Source organism: Eucalyptus grandis, chromosome 10 (assembly GCF_016545825.1).
Source record: "Eucalyptus grandis isolate ANBG69807.140 chromosome 10, ASM1654582v1, whole genome shotgun sequence".
NCBI lineage: Eukaryota > Viridiplantae > Streptophyta > Magnoliopsida > Myrtales > Myrtaceae > Eucalyptus > Eucalyptus grandis.
In genome coordinates this window covers 36,571,093-36,594,586 of record NC_052621.1, presented here as the reverse complement: position 1 = coordinate 36,594,586, position 23,494 = coordinate 36,571,093, and the positions used below count along the sequence as shown (strand labels likewise).

The window sequence follows — 23,494 nt, the reverse complement described above, 5'->3', positions numbered from 1 at the left end:
CCGAGAGCTCTCCAATCGCGTGAATCGCTATCGTCAAGTTTCATTTTTATTCCTCCTTTAAACTCTCGCCACTTTTATTCTATCTTCTCGGAATAACATGAGAAAGCCACACCTGAAAATAAATTATTTTCACCTAATCTCTCTAAAGAAATGTAGATAATGATCCCCCACCTCCTTCTCACATGTAAGAGTTTGCATTTTGACAAATTCCACTGGATCATTTGTTCATGTGCTTCATTTTTAATTTGCCCTCTTTTTTCATCGCTCCTCATTTTTTGCAAGTTCAATGGCATGGTATTGGAGTGGAATTATAGTCGAGAGTGGTAAATAAGAAATTTGTACGATGAAAGAAACAAGAGACTTTGTAGTATTTGCCATACGATTGTGAAATTATGTGACTATTGCCAACCGTTGCAAAAGTTTAAACTATCGTATTTAACGTATAATTTATTTTTTAAGTATTCTAACTTAAAAAAAAAAAAACATTGATGCATGTGGAAAATGACTAATTGAGCTATAGCCCTTGTATTTGTGAGGGATCTAATCACAATCTTAATGGGTCATAAATATATTTGTTATATTGAGTGAATGATTTAAACATAATGTGCGTATTAGTGGATCATAAAAAAAGTTTACAACTTATTTAGTCACAGATTATGGGCTGATCGGCACGCAAGGGCCTCGTAGACTTAAACTGTTGCTATTTTTGAGCGGCCACTGTGCAAATTTCACGAGCGAAGATTCGCATCTCGATGGATTCTATGATTCGTCCCCAACAAATGTATTGAAGTGGATACGAGGATCCAAATAAAGTCATCTATCTAGGAGCGATAATGGATATTCTCGGCGGTCCACCTGACGTCATTAGTGGATGATGGATTGTCGTCCACAATCGAAAAGGGGCAAAAGCTCCTGCGTCCTCTCCTCAGCCAGAGGAGACGAGGACGTTGATGCGATCCACACAACACAAACATCCAAATCCCATTGCTTGTCATATAATATAAGAGAAAATAAATAAACAAAAAAAGCAAAATCGAAGTCCAGCCAATCTTTAGCGTTGAGTCTTTTTTAAAATTTTTTATTTTTTCTGAAGAACGATTGAAATAAAAATTAGGCTGATTATTATATTTATGCCACGATGATTTAAGTCTTTTTTTTTTATTCTTTTTGCTATTTTACTCGACTTCCTCCTCGTCCTTTCTTTTTAATTTTATCTTTCCTTCTAAAAAATCGGTTCTGCAACACCGAGTCAGCTTCCACACCGAAAACAACTCGCATTGGTTGAAGCGGAAAGCACGGTTTAAAACACTAAGGCGTCAAGAAGCACCACCACGCGATCCAAATAATCTCCTACGCGCCCGGCACGCGAGCTCATCTCATATCGGGCCGTTGGATCGTGTGGGTCTCGGTGGGACGCGAATGATCCGACGGTCCGGACGGAGTGGGATCACAAGCAATCGGGGACATGAGATTACGGCTGGGGTCCACTTCACGGCCTCGCCACGTGTGAGGCACCCGCTGGCGTCCAAGTGGCGAGTGACCTCATTGACTGGTCGGTTCCGGTTATAAGCCGCTTCGGTTGCGGACCTTCTTCACGCAGGCCTTGAGAGTTTCGTTCTCTGTTTCCCCTCTGCAATTAGCCACCCCCACCCCTCGCAAAAAACAGAGGAAAGAGGGGGCAAAAACAGAGGAAGAACCACCACACACTCAATCCTAGAGAGAGAGAGAGAGAGAGAGAGAGAGAGAGGGTGCAGTGCTTTTCATTGTCAACTGGCTATCTTGATGAAGTTTTGTGAGGAAGCAGTTGTTTTATCAAGTGCTCTTTGATTGATCTCTGAATGCATCTCTTTCTTTCTTTTCGGTACCTTAAGATTGAGAGCTCTGGCATTACGAGAGCAGAGAAGTGATTCTAGTTGGTGAGGGCAGGAAGAAAGAGTTGAGTCTTGGAAAATAATATATAAGTTGGCAAAGATTTGGCACGAGGGTTCTTCTTGTTTTTTTTTTTTTTTAGGGGGCTATATGTCTGAGAGTTGGGCTGGGAATGAGCAAAATATAATGGATTTCTGGCCGGAGTTTCTTACGAGCAATTGGGGTAGAGAATTCGTGGCCGGTGGATGTGGCGGGGTCATGGTATTTTATCTGGCTATCCGCTTGATACTCTCCGGATTCGGCAGCAGCAGTCGGGCTGGCTCTGCCTTCGGCATCCTTCGCAGCATCATCGGCAATGAGGGGCCGGGTGCTCTTTATAGGGGCATGGGTGCACCCTTGGCTACTGTCACCTTTCAGGTCATCTTTTGTCTGGAAACTCTCTCTCACTCCTTTATCATGTAAACAATTCTTTCTGAGATCAAACTGTTATTGACTTCACTCCCTTGACATAAGATCTCTTGATATGTATGCGAAGCGTACTCTCAGATGTTGATAATCTAGACACAATACCTTATGAAAACATCGGTGCTGTTTTTCAACTGATAACGACTTGCCATTTTTACTCGAGTTAAGACAACTGAACTTGACTGATCCATGAAATCTGCAGAATGCCATGGCTTTTCAATCCTACGCTATCCTATCCCGCGCTTTTGGTGAGTCTGGGTCTTCCCAAGACCCTCCTTCCTACCAAGGAGTCGCTTTAGGAGGCATCGGCACCGGTGCCCTGCAAAGTCTGATGCTAACTCCCATTGAACTAGTTAAGATCCGCCTTCAGTTGCAGGACAGAGCCTGTGCTAATTCCCATGAGCTGTATAACCAACATAATGGACCGATGAGTGTTGCAAAAAGCATATTTCAAAGAGAAGGATTAAGAGGTATGTACCGAGGCTTGACCATCACCGTACTTCGAGATGCGCCATCCCATGGGGTCTACTTCTGGACATACGAGTACATGAGAGAGAAGCTCCACCCTGGATGCAGAAAAGATGGTCAGGAGAGCTTTAGGACAATGATTACAGCGGGAGGTCTAGCAGGAGTCGCAAGTTGGATCTGTTGCTATCCCTTAGACGTTGTGAAGACAAGGCTGCAAGCTCAATCCCACCTCTCACCGGTGCAATATAGTGGCATAGTCGATTGTCTGCGTAGAAGTGTGAAAGAGGAAGGATACGGCGTGCTCTGGCGAGGCCTAGGAACTGCTGTTGTCAGAGCTTTCTTCGTGAATGGTGCGATTTTCACTGCTTATGAACTCGCTCTCAGGTGCTTCTTTAATAACAAGAGTAGCATCAGCATCCAACAAGAGAGTGCAATCTGGGAAAACTAGCGGATGCTTCGGATTGTTGGCCATCACCACAGGCTATCTAGCTGCTAGCAAGTGTTACTTAAATATGTATAAAGGGATGAATCCCACATGATTGTACAGGATTACTTTCCCAGGATTGCAGTAAGATTACTCTTAGAGGATGAACTTCACATGGTTATTGCTATGTACCTTTCCATAGTAAAAAATTATGAAAAGAGCCGAAAAAAAGTATCAATGCCAATAATATGGCTTGTTTAGTTCCTTAAACTTAAAAGCCACGAATACCTATTGCATTAAACTATTAGTGCAACAGGATTCATGGTTTTCATGGGCGCGATCTCATCACATCACGCCACATAAGCTTGTTGAGGTTTTGTCATATGCACACAGGCATGATGTGATGGGATCAGATGAAATCATAGCGCACTTATTATTGGATGTTAAAGTCATCTGTTTGATCGTTAAAAAATGATATCTTTGTATTCATGTCTAAAAGCGGAATGAGCCAATGGATGTACAGCTGATTCTGTTGGCTATCATACATGATTTATGCAGTCGATCTAGCCAGACTTGCAATGCTGATATAGTGGTCTCCATTATAAGCCATTGGCACTAACTTTCGTGTGATGAGCTCAGCATTTCAAGAAATGGATGGTTTAATGCATGAGACCGGTTTGAGTAATACTGTAATAGTACAGTGCCTCCTCTATGTCCAACACTTGATCCATATGACTCATGTCCATTGTCTCCAACTCTTTCGTTCTCTTTGCTAATACTAACCCTCCTGCATCTACTCTCTCTGTTTCCTCCGTTTTCACAAACTCGGAACCAACCACTTTCTTCTTCTTCTTCTTCTGTGTCTTTCCTCTGTTTCCTTCCCCAAGTTGCTTGTTCTTGATAGGACTCTGATGGTTCACATGCTTCGTATCTGTCACTGCATGAATCTTCACCGTCCTTCACCTGCTCTTTGGCATCCTTCTGAATTTGGTCCTGCCTTTGTCAAAATCATACTCCCACTCATTGCAGAAATCAGCATAGAACTTTTTTCCATCTGAGGGTCTTTATCTCTGCTGCTGCCACAAGAAAATGGGCGGAATGCGGGTGGTGGGGGCAGCTTTTGGTAGCCTCCAAAGAAGAAAGACTTGAGATTCACGAGTCTGGTTGCAGAAGAAGTTCTTGGTTTTCTCAATGGGAGTCTCTTAGCAAGATTTCTACACAAAACTGGCGGGTTTCTTCTTTTCGCCCATGTTTTTTTTTCAGTGTTTTATACCAGTGTAGTGATAAGAGAGAGAGCAGAGATATGAGATAACGACAGGAGAAGGTTTCTCAGGGTTACCTAAAGACAAAGGCAAGAGGAGTCTTTAAGAGATTTTTTGTTTTCTGGGCTTTCTTTTTCATCCCCACACAAGAATTCTGTCTGTTTGCTTTCTCAGTCTAAAAATGCGCCTTCTTAAATTGTTGGTGACTCTCTGATAAATTTTGATCAGAGTTCGTAGTACCACATTTATGAAGGCTCAAAGGCCTAAGCAGTACAGTCCACCAGACAGGACATTGCTTTAGTAAATCTCAGAGACGTTTTATTTCTTTCGTTTGGCAAAAAGAAGAATGAAATTCAGTGGAAACTGGCTTGGGAGGTCTCCAGTGGTAATCGTAACATCTTTTGTGTTAGACTGCTGGTTTGCCTAAAGCTCAGTGGCATTGAGTAAGATGCAAAGATAAGGGCAAGAAGAGTTGGTAAAAGCTAATTATACAAAAGCATTGTCTTTATCTTAAGCACATCCTACATACACATATTCGAGCACTTCAGTTGCTGGGATCCATTTGGGACCCAACAGCAGAGATCAGGCGCTAATAACTCTCATTTTAGCGATGACTTAGATGCTCTTTTACAGGTAGGTGCACCGTGACAGTTCTGCTTGACTACTCTTGATCGAAGTTTGTCAGGTTCAAAAGCTTCTGTACATGCTTTCAGGAATGGGAGATCTGTAAATGCTCACTAGTAAAAAGCGGAAGACCCAATGAATATTGTCAGAGAGGTACTGTTTGATTGATTTAGCATTTTTGCTAACTCAGTGAATGCTGAGATTGATACTCTGCATTTGTCTAATGCATTTTCAGAATGGAGTAGCTAGTCCGAAGATGGAGTTTGTGATATAACTAGATGTTTTAATGCCTATATTTGCATGATTGGAAAACACAAAATTCTCATATGGTCATTTGGAAATATGTCGCAACTAGACCATTTGATTTTCCTTATCATGCATTTAGTGTTGGTGATTCTTACTAGATATTTGGAGCATGTGTCCTCCAAAATATAATAAGAACGCAAATGCACGTTTTTAGGTAATCGAATGAATGACCGTTCATTGTTCTTACATTTTTCGGGAGATAGACTTACCAGTCGAAGCAGCCCAACCTGGCAAAAAGCTAGATGATTTCATCACTAAATTGAATGCCATCCTTGCTCAGAAGGCTGCGGGCATCCGTCAACTGCAAAACCACTTGGCCCATTTTCAAAAGCGTTTAAAGGATCACAATGTCTTAGTTTCTTTTTCTGGTTACTAGTTTCCTCCGAGATTACTCTTAGAGGATGAACTTCACATAGTTACAGCTGTACACCTTTCTACAGTTAAAAAGCATCGAGCACAAAGAAGCAAGCCCTCAAACATGGTAACTAGCGTTTTTCGGCGCACCTTTATCTCAGTATAGCAGTAAGAACATACCCATCACCATGATTTGCCGTCACTTTTGGATTTACGCAACTTTTGAGAACCTTTGCAGTAAATTTGCAACCTAAGTGAAATAGCCAACAGAATGATACGGTACAAGTATGTTCACACAAGACATCGCAACATGGTTTTGATGTCACCCGCTATGCTTAAGTAAAATGGAATATCATTAGTTCATAAAGGTCTGAACCTCCAAGATGCATGCTTTAAACAGTTTGCAAGGATCACAAAATTGATCATCAATTGATTATTTGACAGTAAGCGCAGACAAGATTTCACCGGCAGCGTATTTGACCATCTCTGTACTGCATTGGAATCTGACTCTTTCATGAATTAATGCCTAGGAGAAATCAAGACAAAGCAGCCACAAGACGAGCAACGACAAAGATGGCACGTCAACGAACTACGAACCAACTCCTCTAAAGTGAGGAGGAGAATGTTATAAGATGTCTGCTGATGATACTAGCGTCTCATTCTTTCTACATGAAGATATAATCTATACCCTACGGATATATTTTGATCATATTTAAACGAAATTCTAAAATTTGTCACGAAAGTACAATTGAGTTTTAAAACTTATAAAAAGTGCAATTAATAAACTAACCGAAAATAGTGACGCAGCTTTTTAAATATTTTGTCTCTCCTACTATGGTGATGGCATGGCTAAAACATGACACACCAAATTAAACGACATCGTTTTGGATTTAATTCTAATTTTTAACCAAAAGCTTAATTAAATAAAATATAAATATTTTTAAAAACACAAAAAAGTAGCTAAGGCAAGGGTAGATTCCTTTGCCGCCCGCCCCCCATTGCTAGAAAGGGCTGGCAAAGGGCTTGATGAGGATCAGCAAGGGTCGCTGGGTCCTTTGCCAAGGCCAGCAACTATCACTAACCTCAGGCAGCGCTCGGCAACCCTCACCGTGGTGGCCCTCAAACCCTCACCCGGTCGTGGTGGCCCTCAACGTGGTCTGGCAGCCCTTGCCAAGGGCCACCATAGTTGGGCGGGGTTGCCACGCCCTCGCTTAGATCTAGGTGTGGGTGTGGTCGGTGAGGGTTGCCAACCCTGTCCAAGGCCCTGATAACCCCCATTGGCCTTTGCCGACCCTTCGTTAGTTTCTGATAAACTTTATTTTCAAATTATTAAGTTAGATGATACGTGACAATTGATAAATATATCGATTTGTTAAAGGTGTACTAGTTTGTGGTATTTTGTGGTGTCAGTCCAATTTAGTAGAAACTAAATGGCACATTTGTAACAAATGTACCTATTTTGGTGTGAATGCATCCGGATGCAGAAGTAGGTGCTCGCCCTATGACACCCAGAATGTCACCGACATGTCATTCTTGTATTATTACTCTCTTTTTAACATGCATAAGAGTAATTAAAAATTTATGAGTATTCTTTTAATAATTAAAGCCTTACAAATATAACCAACATACTTATTTTTTTTTTTTTTTTTATACCACGTATGAGTTCACAAGTTCATTACATCATAAGCAAAAGACAGAAGTTTGGGTAGGGGTAGGGAGGCCTATCTCCATATTATATTATACTATATTTCCAAAGTTCTACCTGTACAAATATCCAAACTAAAGTTATGGGTCGATAGCTCGTCCTCATCGTCTAGATCGAAGCCACTCAACGGACCAACAAACTTTCCATCAAGATTTCGGTACTAGGTGACGAATCAAAAAGGAACCCACTTCGCAAAATCTCCTATATCAACCCATACCGTAGAACTACACTTGATATATATTATTCCAAACTATGATTCAAGCACGAAAGTTTCATAATACATAGGGACTCTATAGCATAAAGGTTGAAGTGTGTCCATTACATGTCTGAAAAATGAAAAGAATGAGTCAAAGTTTAGTAAATGAAATCAATAGTTTTATATTAGAAAAATCCTCTTACTACTTCACCTAGTATATACAAAATGAATGCATAATCATTTAATAGGTGTGATACAAACCCAAACAGACTTTACCTTCTATTTTCATTTACCACATAAATTGTTAACCAACAATATGTCCATCCGATTCATGTATATGTGCACCATATTTCACACGAACAAACCATTTAAGCAATGTTTTTTTTTTTTTTGGGTAAAGTTTAAGCAATGTTTAGTTCTACACATAACAATATATTTTATTCATTAATATTTTCTTCTCCCGAACTCTTTTAGGGCATCCAAACTACTTGGCATCTCAATTTCAAGGCTTCTCGTAAACTTTCATCACAGATATCCCTATCAAACAGATATCCCTATCAAAGGGGCAATATTGACTTCCGAGATATCTCGAAACACTTCTTGGGGCATCCCAACCATTGGCGCATTCTGCGAACTTCCACCGCAAGGTATCGTCGATCACCTCTATACAAGTGATGGAATCACATTAATCTCATTTAAGCAATGATATACGTATACTCACAAGTATAGTACACATATCTCAACTCAATTCAATTTAATAATTAGTCAAATAACCGCATATGAAATAAGACATAATCATATTCTGGTCGTTGCGGTTTGAATATCCAAATGAGTACATTCTGAATCTGGACATTGAGTAGGTTTTACATATTAAAAGCTAATAAATCAAATGAGTATATACCAAGTTTGAACAAACAAGTACATTATGGTAGTAAAGTTTGAACAATCAAAATGATAAATTTTGGCTTTAAAAAAGCTTATGGAATAAAAGAATAAATTCAACAAGTGAGCTTGTGTTGTAGTGGCCCTGTTGTCCAGGTTGTTGTTCTAGCCTTCCTCCGAGTATAGGAAAATCCAAGTCCATTATTTCTTGTTGTGCTCATGGTGGAGCTTGCAGCTTGTTTTGCTCTTTATGACCCTTGTGATGTAGCCGGTTGTCCTAGCCCTCCTATAAGATATCGATCAAGATTAGTTAATTAAACCTGCTTACCTTCTGCTTCTTGGGTCAATCAATTCAATTATGAAATAATCGAGTTAATTCTTTAATTTTTTTAATTTTAAGTCCCAAATAAAATATGGAGAGCTCAATTTTAATGAAGATAACCAAAGGGAGGGAAAGAAAAAGGCAGTATATCAACTTGGATTGATCAATTGAACTGGCTTACCTTTTGCTTCTTGGGTCAATCGATTCAATAAGGAGATAATTGAGTTAATTTTTGACTTTTTCAATCTTAAGTACTGAATAAAAGATGGAGAACTCGATTTTGATGAAGACGACTAAAGGGAGGAAAAGAAATAGGCGGTATATTGACTTGGACTAATTAATCGAAGTAGCTTACCTTTTGCTTCTTTGGTCAATTGATTCAACTTAGAGATAATCGAGTTAGTTCTTTGACTTTTTTAACCTAAGTCTTGAATAAAAGATAGAAAACTCGATTTTGATGAAGACAACCAAAGGGAGGGAAAGAAAAGGTGATATATTGACCTAGACTGTTCAATCAAATTGACTTATCTTCCACTTTTGGGTCAAACAATTCAATTAAGAGATAATTGAGTTAATTTTTTGACTTTTTAATTTTAAGTCTCGGGTAAAGGATGAAGAGCTCGATTTTGATGAAGACAACCAAAGTGAGGGAAAGAAATAGGTGATATATTGACTGGACCGATCAATTGAACCGGCTATACCCATCAAATTGGTGGGTCGGGTCGGGTATGGGTTGGGTCAAAAATGGTTCGACCCATATTTGACCCATTTTACCCGTTTTGACACGTATTCTTCTAGTGTAAATCTAGTAACCCATACGACCCGACCCATATTGCTAAAACCCACTAATATTCTAGAAAAACCCGCGCTCACTTTAAGCTATATGCTAATTGGATAAAAATCTCAAATTAAATTAAAAAATAATAAATAAAATAAATAAAATGTTAAAAAAACCTATAAATTAAAATATTTATGAAGAATTAAACTATGCACATGCTTCTCTTATTTAAAGTGAGCATACTATTGAATTGAAAACGCAATGTGAAACATCCGCAAAGGCAAGAATGAAAATGGTCTTTCGCAAATCGGATTTATGCGAGCTTCATCAAATCTGGAATTGAAAGCAAACGCTTCTCTTAATAAGAATCTCGCTCGTTTAAAGAAAATAATTCTATAGCTATATCTGTAATTCAAACAAAACTGTCCACTCTCCTAGAAATCCGGAAAGACAGATGAAAAGATGTAATGCTCAAAAACTTCTTCACATACGGTTATCACCCTTCCCTCCTTCCGGACTAAGTCGACTTCATACGGGTCAACCAAGTGCAAAACATGATCAAGTCCCAAATATGATGATTTAGAAAATTTTAAACCCGACACCAATTACAGTTCATCTTTTAACAATGAGATGAAGCTCTTCTTCGATTAACGTATAACTTTTCATGGGAAGAAAATACTTACATATGCCTCCCCAACTTGCAAATCCCCATAAATCTTCTCCCCTCCATGTCATAATGAAACAATGTAAAAATGTTCACATGGACTAATTAAACATAGTACAACTTGTTTATGGTTGGCCACCCTAATCAGCTTCCTAAACTGTGAAAGCTTCTATAGATATTTGCAATTTACCAAGAAGTCAACTGCCATATCAGAAGAAAAACATGGTACAAGTACAGAGAAGGCACCTTATAACCAAAAGCTCACAACATGCCCGTCGAAACACTAAAGTTCGGTCTGCAAAGATAGTCTTGTACCTATGCCATATTGTATCATCCATGAGGCAATGAATATGGAATATTGAGAACAAACGTATCATGTAACACAAACCTTTCTTCACGCTTCTCAAGTGTTGCAATTTGTTCTTTTAGCTGAGTTATCTTTTCAATATTTGGCAATCAACAGATTTTGCAGCATTGCCTACAATTTACATGTGCAACAACACAACAAGAACAAAAGAGCATTTAGTTATGCACCACCAAGCTATAGTTTTTCAAATAATGTAAAATCATTTACAAGCCTAAATCAAAACTCCATCATATGGAATGCAATAGGCACATGAATTTCATTATTATGTTGCATTAGCATTTAATGTTCGGATATATATATATGAGAACTTCCATAGACATTAACTCAACACATTGATCCTTAAGAACCTACAATATTGCAAGAACAAGACAAAAACCATTTTAACATGCTAGACTAAATCTGGAGACAAAAGAGATAATTTAATAGCGAACTTTATAAATAAAAGAAAGTACCTAATGCAAATAGTCTTGGAAGTCGACAATGAGAGACTCATCATCAAGATCTTCCTCAGGCGGAACTCCAAATAATCAATCTCTAGTGCATAGCTCGGCCTCCACATTTTTAGGCAAAAGGGAACTACGATATTTATTTAGGATGCATCCTCCAATGCGAAACGCTAACTCTGAGGCAATCACGTGCCATGAGAGATAACTCGGATATCGATGTAAATTAGCTTTCCAATAATCAAGGACATTGAGATGAGGGAATTTTTTTCTATCAACCCGGGCTCTTCTAAATACAAATCCAATTGTGACTTAGTAGATTGCGAGCCAAAGTGTTCACTCTCAAATGCATCATACTCATCAAGATTGTCCCCAATATTTTCGACAATGTCCTCAACCAAAATGTTACCTCGACTAATTGAAAATGTAAAGCAATCATCTCTCGATGTAGAGGTCACATATTCATCAAAAAGCATATAAAGCTTTTCTCGAATGCTCGTACAAATTCCACATGATCATCCATCTCCAACTTCAAATAGCAAAATTCTAATAAGTGTAGCTTATAGCAAGGATCTAATATAGCAGCAAAAGACAAGACAACACTATAACACTTCCAATATTTTTCAAACTTCTTTAGCATTGCCATGGCCATAGATCTAATAGCTACATCCTCACTTGCATTTATCAAACGAAGTTGAATCTGCCATACTCCATAGAAATATAAATTCGCCGCGGGATGTCTAACTTTGGAGAAAAGAGTAGAAATATCATAGGAAGGTTACAATGAGAATGCAATTTTCTTGACTCTAACCCAATCCTCAGGTGATGGACATGTAAGAAAGTTAGAATTAATTAGCTTCAAATGGAAAAATGCATGTTCAAAAACCAAAGCACCTTCAAGTATTAAGTACGTAGAGTTCCATTTAGTAGCCACATCTTGACGTACTTTTTTACCTGTCTTCAAGCAAGACTATGTTATACACTCAACAAATTTTGCTCTCCTCCTTGTGTAGCTCTCACATATTTGACAGATTCTCTAATATTTTGCAATGATCCATCAATCATCTTTAGACCTTCTTGGACAATAAGATTGAGAATGTGTGCACCACAACGTACATGAAAAAACTTCCCATCACACAACAAAGAGGATCTCATAGTAGGTGTACTTTTCCAAATATCAACCATATTGTTATTGTATGATGCATTATCTAATGTGATACTGAAAATTTTCCTCTCAATGCCCCACTCTCTTAACAAAGTCAGCAATTTTTCCAATAAAATGGCGCCATTGTATGGTCAACCGGCTTCCCTTTTGCTTCTTGGGTTAATCGATTCAATTAGTAGATAATCGCGTTAATTCATTGACTTTTTTAATCTTAAGTCCCGAATAAAAGATGGAGAGCTTAATTTTGATGAAGGCTACTAAAGGGGAAAGAAAAAAGGTAGAATATTGATCTGAACTGGTCAATTGAATCGACTTACCTTATGCTTCTTGAGTCAACCAATTCAACTAATAGATAATCAAATTAATTCTTTGACTTTTTTAACCTTAAGTCTCAAATAAAAGATGGAGAGCTCAATTTTGATGAAGATGACCAAAGGGAGGGAAAGAAAAAGGCAATATATTAACTTTGATTGGTCAATTGAACATGTTCACCTTATGCTTTTTTTGGGTTAATCGATTAAACTAGTAGATAATCGAGTTAATTCTTTGACTTTCTAAATCTTAAATCCCAAATTAAAGGTGGAGAGTTCGATTTTGATGAATAGACCAAAGGGAGGGAAAGAAAAGAGCATTATATTGACCTAGACCAGCTGACTTACCTTATGCTTCTTGGGTCCATCGATTCAATTAGGAGATAATTGAATTAATTTTTAACTTTTTTAATTTTGAAATCCCAAATAAAAGATGGAAAGAGGTGAGCTCACTGAAAAGTGGGCCCCCAATTGGACAGGTGGCAACCAATTGATGGAGAGAAATTTGGCCTACGTGACAGTTTGAGATTACCCAAAAAAATTTTAGCTTGACATGACCCACAAATAAAACCTAGTTATATTATTTTGTAAATAAACTTTATACGTCTTTGAGCTTCTTGGCACTGCTCTTTGATAGATTCATCCAAGCGCAATAGACATTCGCTACCCAAATAAAAGGAAGAAAAAACTATTTTGACATGCCGGTTTTATGCAAATTGCAATTATTATTTCATGGGTGCGATCGTATCAAGATTATTGTATTGGCTTTGACGAATTATCATTATTAGAGTATTGCCAGAGGAGAGAATGAAAATGGGATCAATGGAGAGTCTGGTGACATATTTATGTCTTTCAATATGGAAGTTGGTAGTTAGTTGACAACTAGAATAACAAGACGCCTAACAACTTTGAAACTCAGTCGCTCTCAAGCAATGCTTACTTTAGTTGAATTACTCTCCATTTATGGAAAAATTAATTTTTAATTTCTATGGAATTCATTATTTTGATATCTATAATTACTAAATTCTTTAGCTTTACCTAGCTTTGTGTGCTCTCCATGAGAATAGCTCGTGACCATGATCAATCATATAACCAATTGTAGGCAATTTTTCTTCCAAGTAAGAAGACTAAAAACAAATGTCCAATATTAATTATCTCTAAGTACAATTAGGAGTTCAGCACTTGTTACGAAATGATCGATTTGAACCATAATCATTAAATTTACCTTAGCGTCTCTTGTGCACCAATGCCATGTAACTCTCTTATGGTAACTTGCATAGCACGACCTTATTAGAGTTTCCATCATTATGCGAACTAATACACGTGTATAAAGAAAGGTAAGCATAGTATTACTGGACAAATAGGCAAAAGATAAATGAATTGGACTATATATCAATAATTACAATCAATAGATTTTTTGTGTGCAGATTGATGACTTTATGTTGCAACCTTTTCATAGAAACAGTAACTTTCGTTGTGACCGATAATTACCGATAGTAAGTAGCACGGATTCTTTTTGATTTTGAGAGCAATGCGACATGGGAATCCCCATGTTAACCTGATGTTGTGCATAATGAAGTTCTGGAATTGGCTAAAATGAGAAAACAAGCCAACCATTATCAATCAGGCCAAGGAACTTGTATCCTCGTGCATTGTTTTTCTTGCGTAATCAATATATCATGGTTGGGAAAATTGTTAGAAAAGTCATAAATCCATTGCATTAGTGTTAATTTAGTTCTATCCTTTTTAATTATGCCAATTTAGCCTTAAATCTCTTGACTTAGTGCCAATTTAGGGTGCGTTTGGTTGTGTTTTTGTTTAAAAATTGTTCCATGAAAAAAAAAAAAAAGTGTTTTGTTCGGGAACAATTTTTGAACAAAAAAAACGCGTTTGGTAAACTTGTTAGGGAACAAAAATAAATAGAAACACGTTTGGTAAATTTGTATAATTTTTTTATTTCTTTTATTTTTTTAATATTTTTATTTTATTTTTCTATTTTCTTATTTATTTTTCCTTTTTTTTTTTTTTTTCTTCTTTGGTCGGCCGCCGGCCTCGGCCATGGCCGGCAACCGGCGGCGGGGGGCGGCCTCGCCCGCCCACGGCGAGGCTCGTCGGCCCCTGGCGAGGCCGAGCCCGGCCGTGGCCGGGCGAGGCTCGGCCTCGCCTTGGGCCGGGCGAGCTTGAGCTCGCCCGGATCCGGCAAGGTCGAGCTCGCCCGGCGGCGGCGGCGAGGCTCGGCCTCGCCGGGCCACCGCTGCGACGCGACGCGACACGGCGGTGGCTCGGCAAGGCCGAGCCGCCGCCGCCATTTGGGCGAGCTCGGCCTCGGGCCGGCCGTGGCGAGCTCGGCTGGCCGGATTTGGGCGAGCTCGAGCTCGCCCGGCCACGGCCGGGCTCGGCCTCGCCCGGGGGCGGCGAGCCTCACCATGGCTGGGTGAGGCCGCCGGCCCTCGTCGGCCGGTCGCCGCCATGGCCAAGGCCGGCCAAAAAAAAAAAAAAAGAAAAAAAGAAGAAAAGAAAAAAAGAAAAAAGAGAAGTATTCTAGATTTTGTTTTAAACAAGAAACAACTTTTTTGTGTTGTTTGTTTGTTTTTTTGTTCGGGAACAAAAGAACAAAGGAATGTAAACGCATACAAACGCGTTTGTTCCTTTTGTTTTCAACAAAAACGAAATTTCTGTTCTGGGAATAGAAATAGGGTGCGTGCCAAACGCACCCTTAGTCATTCACCAATTTGGTCGGATATTACCGACGTGGACAACGGTTGGCTTACATGACTCCACGAATGTTGACGTGAATAATTTTTTTAATAATATTTTAATATTCTTTAATTTTTTGTTATTTTTGATGATTTTTTCTTTCTTTTCTTTTTTTCCTTTCTTCTTCCTTTTGCCAATGATGGGCCATGGGGTAGGCTAGCCTCTCCTAATTGTTATATTTTCTATTTGTTTTGCAAAAATATAATATTTTTGGAAAATATTTTTAGGAAGCCATTTTCTAGCAAACTAACAATATTTTCTAGTGTTTGGTTGAAACCTAAAATACACTATAAAATATTTTCTTGCCATTTGGTATTTGATTTGATTTTTGAGAAAAATTATCAAAAAATTCAACTTTTGATTATTTTTCTTTTCTGTTTTTTTTCTTCTTCCTTGGCCAATCATCGGTCACATGCAAGCTCAAGTCTTGCCACAAGCATACGAGGCTTGAGCTCACCAAATTTCGGTGAGATTGAGCTTGCTCGAAGTCACTAGAACCTTGTCAAACTCTGAAAACCTCAGGTGAGGCTTAAGCATCCTTAGCTTGCTGTATCTAATAAGACTTGAGCTCACCCATTGCTGGTGGTGGACCATAGTCGTGGCTGGCAATCAGGTGAAGAAGAAGCAAATAAAAGAAAGAAAATAAAATACAAAAATAAAAGGAAAAGATGTTTTGTGAAAGAAAGTTCTTGGTCTAGAGATGAAAGAAAGAGAATGGAAAATATTGGAAAATATTTTTCTCACTTTTGAATTTTTTTCCATTGGCAGAAAATGTTTCTCTTAACTAGTTTATTTTCCGAGAACTAAATATCGGAAAATTTGGAAAACAACTTCCTAAAAAGTATTTTTCGTAAAAAAATGGAGCCTAAGAATGCAAACCTTTTCCAGATGAATTTGTAATAATTTATACAATAGATGTCATAGTAAGTAACCATTCCACCATTGGCCATGATGTATTTTTTTCACAAATATCGTAATTTTAAAATCCAGTGTTGAGTTTATTACTTGATCGACCGACATATTGGCATGTTCCTCTTTCATTTTGAAGAGTAACTTTTGATTATAGGAAAGCGTTATCTTCAATGGATGAGAAAGCTCTAAGGGGCAATTGACATCAAGCGGTATCATCGGCTATAGGACGGTTGATGTGAACCATAATGACTAACTCGGCCGATGGCCCTCTTGTCGAAGGTTGGCGAGTAGCACTTATGAGCTCAATGACGTGTTAACAAGGTGTAACTCTTTCACGAACCGGACAACTTTTGAAAGTAAAAATTGATGCGAACCATAATTTCACTGTAGGGATCGGTTTTCTCGAACCCAATTGTCAAGTCTCCGAGATAAAATGGTAATTAGAGTGAAGTAATTATTCAGGGACACGTCTCATGACCCTACTTGTCATGATTTGACCAAGCATTATTAGCATCATCAAGATCTTAGCGGCCCCGCCCCGCTCCCTCCGAACCAGGAGATCCGAATCCCCTCACCTGGGCCGAAAAAGCCCATTAACAACAACAAACGAACGAGCCCGAAGTCCACGAAGAACGCGCCCTTGCCAATTTTTTCGGTCAGAGCAGTTAAAGATACGAAAAGGAGAGATTCAAAACGACAAACACTCACCCATCAAAACGACGCGTCGCGCCCGTCCCCACCATGTGGGACGGTTCCGCCCCTCAGCCCCCTTCAAAAAATTTCAAACGACGGCCACGCAAAAAAAAGCGGTGGGGACCACCCCCCGCAAAAACGCCGTCGCACTACCCCGCTCACGCTCTCTTCCCAACCGATCGGACAGCGACAGACAGCCGTGGCACGTGCACGCGCCCCGAGCCGCACGTGCCGGTCCTGCACCCCGTCTCTCTCTCTCTCTCTCTCTCTCTCTAACTTCAAAATTCGAAAATTGAAGCAGAAGGGCATCATCCTCTCCATCATCAATCTTGCCAAGTCGTCGTTTTTACTCCTCCTCGCATTGCTCTCTCTCTCTCTCTACTCTCTCTCACTACTTTCTCTCTCTCTACTTTCTCTCACTATTCACTCCAATGGTGGCAGCCTCGTTGCTCCCCGTAAAGGCAAAAGGCGAGAGCGCGACCACCAGCAGGACGGCACCTTCCATGTGAAAAGATCTTTCACTGCATTTAACTCCCCATATCTCTCTCACTCTCTCTCTCTCTCTCTCTAGCTCCCTCACCTTCTCTCTCTCTCTCTCTAAAACCTCCACTTTCTCGAGAGGGCGAGGGCTTCGCGAGCTCCTTTCGATCGGGAATCGCGGGACGACGGCGGGCGGGGGCGGCGATTCCCGTTGCCGGCGGCAGCGGATTGGGGGGCGGTTGTTGGAGCTGAGGTGATTTTTCTTGGGTTTTGTTGCGGAGGGAGAGGGAGAGAGAGAGATGAGTACAATGGGGAGGCAGGTGCAGAGATCTGGTGCGACGGCGGTGCACCACCAGCGGCAGTACTCGGACAACTTCTTCGAGAGCTCGTCCAACGGGAGGTGGCTCCAGTCCGCGGGCCTCCAGCACCTGCAGTCCTCCTCCAATCCGTCCGGTCCTCCTCCTCCTCCTCTTCAGGTAACTCCTTATCGATTTCGTCTCCGTCTGGTTTGCCGGATCGAATGCTGTGGCTGGAATCGAAGGGAAGTGGAGAGGGAAGTCCGGAATTGAATTTGTCGGCGTAGATGGATGAGGGCGATTGCGATGACCTCGGGTCTTTGGATCTCGATAGATCCGGCTCTAGTTTGTGACTGGGGCGGCTGTTTTTTGACGATGCTTATGGTTTTAAAGTTATGGGAGCTACCTTTAGTGATTAAGGACGTTTGTATATGTATGTATTGTGTTGTATGGAATGGGATATCGCGATGACCAAGGGTGTCTCTAGTGGTTTTGATTCTCCCAAGGAAAAGGAAAATTAAGAGTGGGGTTATTGAAGAATTGAGTTCATTTCAAGACGCATTTGGTGGCATGACGATTTTGTTTTCTTCTTTCCTTGATGAATACTTGATTTTTCGAATTCAAGTTGGGAGCATTCCTCAAAGTGCTAGTGTAATGGTGAAGAAGAAAATATTCAATTGTTGTTTTTATCTGGGAAAGCGATAGCATTTGCAGCTTGTGGTTTTGGAAGAGCTCTCTTTAGTTGGAGGATCACGTGCAATTGTGTGGACTTAGATTATTCATGCCTTTCACTTTGCTTTTGGCTTTGCAACTTGATTAGGACTTTGGTTACTATGGCGGCGGCGGTGGAGGCCAGGGATCACGAATGTATCGGAATGCCCAGAGGAGCTATAATGGAGGGAATGAGTTCTACATGGAGCCTTTAACACCTCCCACAAATACAAGGTCATCAAACCAGAGAAAGAATGGGAGGATTCCCCAAGTGAGTTCAGTCCTGGGCTCCTAGATCTACACTCTTTTGATACCGAACTTCTTCCTGAGGTGGGCTTTTAATCTTATGAAGAAATCTTGCACTTTATTGGGGGCTTTGATATTTGCTTAAGACTTTAGTTACATCTTGCATCATTAGTCAATACAATAAGTTCAAGGTACTCTTCTCTAGGATATCTGCTTGTGACCTGCTTTTACATTGTACCGGTAGAAATTGCTTGACTATTGAGAGAAGAATGGTTGCTTTGACATCCAACCTGTCTGAAATACCAATCCATTTATCTCAGATGTGGTGCCATAATGATGTAAAACATTTTGAACTAGGAGATTATATTGGGAAGACTATCATTTCACTTCAACAATTTTATTGTGTGTCTATCATTGGAACAGCTGCCAGTTTCTAGCCTCCAGGATGGCCCTTCTATATATCATCCTCGTGGTAGAAGCTTTGATGATTCTGAACCATACATGCGAAACAACAAACAGGCTGGGAGAGCTCGTGCCCCACCCGAGAATAACCTGTTGAAAAGTTTTGCTGCAGACAAGGACAAAAATAGTTCTGTTGCAAAGATCAAAGTTGTGGTATGTTCTCCAACTCCTTTATCTATTTCATCTGTTTGAAGCCAAACCAATTTGTAATACCTGTCAATTAGCCAATGGCTTATTTTGAGTTGACAATGTTCATATTTGCTTTTCTAGTCTAAAGCACTGTTCTTTCTTCTTCTTCTTTTTCATTCCAATCTGAGTAAGTCTCTTTGGCTTCAGTGCTTATAATATCTCTTTCCTACACACAGGTGCGAAAGAGGCCACTTAACAAGAAGGAATTGGCTAAAAATGAAGAAGACATAGTAGAGACACATTCTAATGCCCTTACGGTCCATGAGACTAAACTCAAGGTGATTGTTACCGCTTATTAGATACACAAGTAATATTACATGTTCAAACCATGAACACATTGTAATTGAAGTTCACATCTTCAATGACTATATAAGTGGGTGATGGTGATTCCTTTTCTTTTTTGTTTCTTCTCTTTTCCCCGGTTTTTTTTTTTTTTTTTTTGGAGGTGGGAAAAGAGGGGGGGAGGGGGAAGATGTTGTCATTCATCTTTTCATGTGTATATTCTTCTTCATTTTCAGCCTTTGACTGAAACACAGCCGTCATTTTGCTGAGAACTGACCTTATTGGATTATATGTTCAGGTTGACTTGACTGAGTACGTGGAAAAACATGAATTTGTTTTTGATGCTGTACTAAATGAGGAGGTGTCAAATGATGAAGTGAGTACAGGTCATTGTTGAAGTACTACCAAGAGATACCGATGAAATCGCTTCTTAGATTGCAATCTTTCGCTTATGCTCTCTGGTTTTCTATTTTGGTTATGCAGGTTTACCATGAGACTGTGGAGCCTATAGTTCCTATAATTTTTCAACGAACTAAGGCTACTTGCTTTGCATATGGACAGACAGGTAAACCGTGGTTTTGGACATCTTAATGGACTTGGTCACGTTCCAGTCACATGCTGCATTCCATTCAAGAAATCACTTATTTCTGCTTTTCACCATATGAATGTACTGAGAGTACAACAAGTTTCTCTAATTCACCTATCTTTTCATCAGAATTGTTGTCATGTGTTGCTTCCCTTGTTCATTTGCTGAGAGAATGTGCATCTTGCTATTTGTTGTCATTCAAGAGCATTTTGGTTTCCCTCTAGAATTTGGATATAACTCAACTGTAGATAAAAGGTATTCTGATTTGTTATACTTGTGAAATTTATGTGTTAAGAGTGGTAGAACTCAATTGTAGATAATACCTGAATACCTGAGTGTTATTTGTGTAATTCTCACTGTATCTTGTTTATGTCATATTTTCTTCAGGAAGTGGAAAAACTTACACTATGAAACCATTGCCCCTTAAAGCATCACGTGACATTTTGAGGTTGATGAACCACACTTACCGCAACCAAGGCTTTCAACTATTTTTCAGCTTCTTTGAAATATATGGAGGAAAACTATATGATCTTCTGAGCGATCGGAAGTAAGCTGCATAGGTTTTCTGATTATATATCTGTCATTTCTGGCCTAAAAATATACTAGAGTTTAAAAGCTTTGGTTATACATTTGCAGGAAACTCTGCATGAGAGAGGATGGCAAGCAGCAAGTATGCATTGTAGGTTTACAGGAGTATAGGGTCTCTGATGTGGAGACAATTAAAGAACTAATTGAGAAAGGCAGTGCAACTAGAAGTACTGGCACAACTGGTGCCAATGAAGAATCGTCCCGATCTCATGCCATACTTCAGCTTGCCATCAAGAGGTCAATTGATGGCAGCGAGTCAAAGCCTCCCCGTCTTGTGGGCAAGCTCTCCTTCATTGATCTTGCAGGAAGTGAACGTGGTGCCGATACTACCGACAATGACAAACAGACAAGGTAATTTACCCTCTGTTTCATGCTACATGTTAAGATGTTCTCTCTTGTAGACAATTATTATCAAGTCATTGAGTGTGTATGGACACAGAAAAGTGACAAAACTATTCTATCACATTAAAAAAATATTTGTGATATTCAGATGGTATGAAATGATGATTGCATAGAAGTTGATATTTAAATACTTGGACTTATTCGTTAGAGGTGCTAGCTAACAATCTGAAGTTACATTCACAGAACCTAATTCAGTGGGAATGGTGGTTGTCTGACTTCGACATATTTAGGTTGATGGGTTGCATGTGTTTGGTCTGTAATTTCTGTATCCTGTGGAATTGACTCTGCTCATGAAATATATGGGTTACTCATCGAAGTGATTTGCAGTCACCAATGGAAAAGTGCTATTGTTATTTTCTCGTCCATGCTATATAGAGATAAAAAATACCACCTGTTTATAACACTATCCATCTGCCAATTTGTGGATAACTTTTCTGATGTTATAGTTGCACTAGAGAATGCTGTTCCATTTTGTTGTTGTATTGACTGCTTTATATGTGTGAGCAGAATGGAAGGTGCAGAAATCAATAAGAGCCTACTTGCACTCAAGGAATGCATTAGAGCTCTGGACAATGACCAGGGTCATATTCCTTTCAGAGGCAGCAAATTAACCGAAGTTCTCAGGGATTCCTTCGTCGGCAACTCTCGCACTGTCATGATATCCTGCATTTCTCCAAGTTCTGGTTCTTGTGAGCATACTCTCAATACCTTAAGATATGCTGACAGGTAAAATATCCGAGCAGAGAATTGCGGCTTGTAAAGGTTATGTGGTTGTTTTCAATTGATTATAGCTTCCTACAAATTGTTCTCCAGGGTGAAGAGCCTCTCAAAAGGAAACAATCCGAAGAAGGATGTACTATCTTCAACTACGAATCTAAAAGAATCAACTACCTTACCTTTGCCATCTGTTGCATCAAATGCTTCCAACTTTGAGGAAGATATAACCACCTCGTGGCCAGAACAAACAGGTGGAGATGATTATGATGTGTCGGAAGAGTTTTATGAACCAGAAAGAACACAGTGGAAGAGGAACAATGTGAAACTTGACTCTTTGAATCGTGCTGCTCCAGAAGAAAAATTACAGAAACCTAGTTTTGCCCAGACAAAGTGGAAGGACCAGCAGAGATCAGATGCTAATAACTCTCATTTTGGTGATGATTTAGATGCTCTTTTACAGGTAAGTGTGCTGTGACAGTTATGCTTGACTACTCTTAATGGAAGTTTGTCAGATTCAAAAGCTTCTGTTTGTGCTTTCAGGAAGAGGAAGATCTGGTAAATGCTCACCGAAAACAAGTGGAAGACACAATGAATATTGTCAGAGAGGTATTATTTGATTGATTTAGCAATTTTGATAGCTCAGTGAATGCTGAGATTGATACTCACTGCATTTGCCTGATGCACTTTAAGCATGGAGTAGCTAGTCCAAAGATGGAGTTTGTGATGCAACCAGATGTTTTAATGCCTTTGATTCCATTATCGGAAGGCACAATATTCTCATATGGTCATTTGGAATTATGTCTCAATTTCCACCATCTGATTTTCCTTATCATGCATGCACTGTTGGTGATTTTTGTTAAATTTGCGGAGCATGTACCCTCCTATATATATTAAGTACGCCAATGAATGGTTAATTTAATATATCAAATGAATGGCCATTGACTATTATTACTTTTTCAGGAGATGGACTTACTAGTTGAAGCAGACCAACCTGGTAATCAGCTAGATGATTACGTCACTAAACTGAATTCCCTCCTTGCCCAGAAGGCTGCAGGCATTCGTCAACTGCAAACCCGCTTGGCCCATTTTCAAAAGCGTTTAAAGGATCACAATGTCTTAGTTTCTTCATCTGGTTACTAGTTTCCTGAGGAAATTACCAGCCCATTGTTCCTTCCAAGTTACATAAGGCAGGATATTGGCTCAACCAATGGTTTGGTCATCCAATGTTTGGTCAATGTACTCAGAATGTGGGTAGGAAGTTGGGAGACCTTTTCTTTTACTGGTCTCTCCTGCAGCTCATTGCTGCCCGGATTGGATTTCTGTATCTCTGATTTTCTTCAACCAGATTCAAGGTTGGAGCATCTTTCAGGGTTAAGCATTTGATAATTCTGTATCTCTGATTTACAGGGAGTTTGAGCATGTCCTAATGTACTCGAGGTATGGCCTGCTCTGTAAAGAATATCAGTTCTCTTATTTGATTATCAAATGATTTTTTTTGTAGCATTCACACATTGATTTGAGAGAACTGTATATCGATGCCAATGATATGGCTTGTTTAGCATTCATTC

At 39.6% G+C, this 23,494-nt stretch overlaps 1 protein-coding gene and 1 pseudogene across 1 annotated transcript; both read left to right on the top strand.

Moving 5' to 3' along the window:
• The first annotated feature begins 2,055 nt into the window (after positions 1-2,055).
• Positions 2,056-3,399, top strand: LOC120289226 (annotated as a pseudogene).
• A 13,911-nt stretch (positions 3,400-17,310) lies between these two features.
• LOC120289180 (kinesin-like protein KIN-13B) lies at positions 17,311-23,435 on the top strand. The gene is given in 13 exon segments (XM_039303720.1): positions 17,311-17,923; positions 18,564-18,713; positions 18,716-18,784; positions 19,124-19,315; positions 19,528-19,629; positions 19,932-20,009; positions 20,117-20,198; positions 20,607-20,766; positions 20,856-21,158; positions 21,717-21,935; positions 22,023-22,386; positions 22,467-22,532; positions 22,887-23,435. Coding segments are annotated over 13 exon segments (2,142 nt in total). The 5' UTR covers positions 17,311-17,746; the 3' UTR covers positions 23,067-23,435.
• The last annotated feature ends 59 nt before the right edge of the window (positions 23,436-23,494 follow it).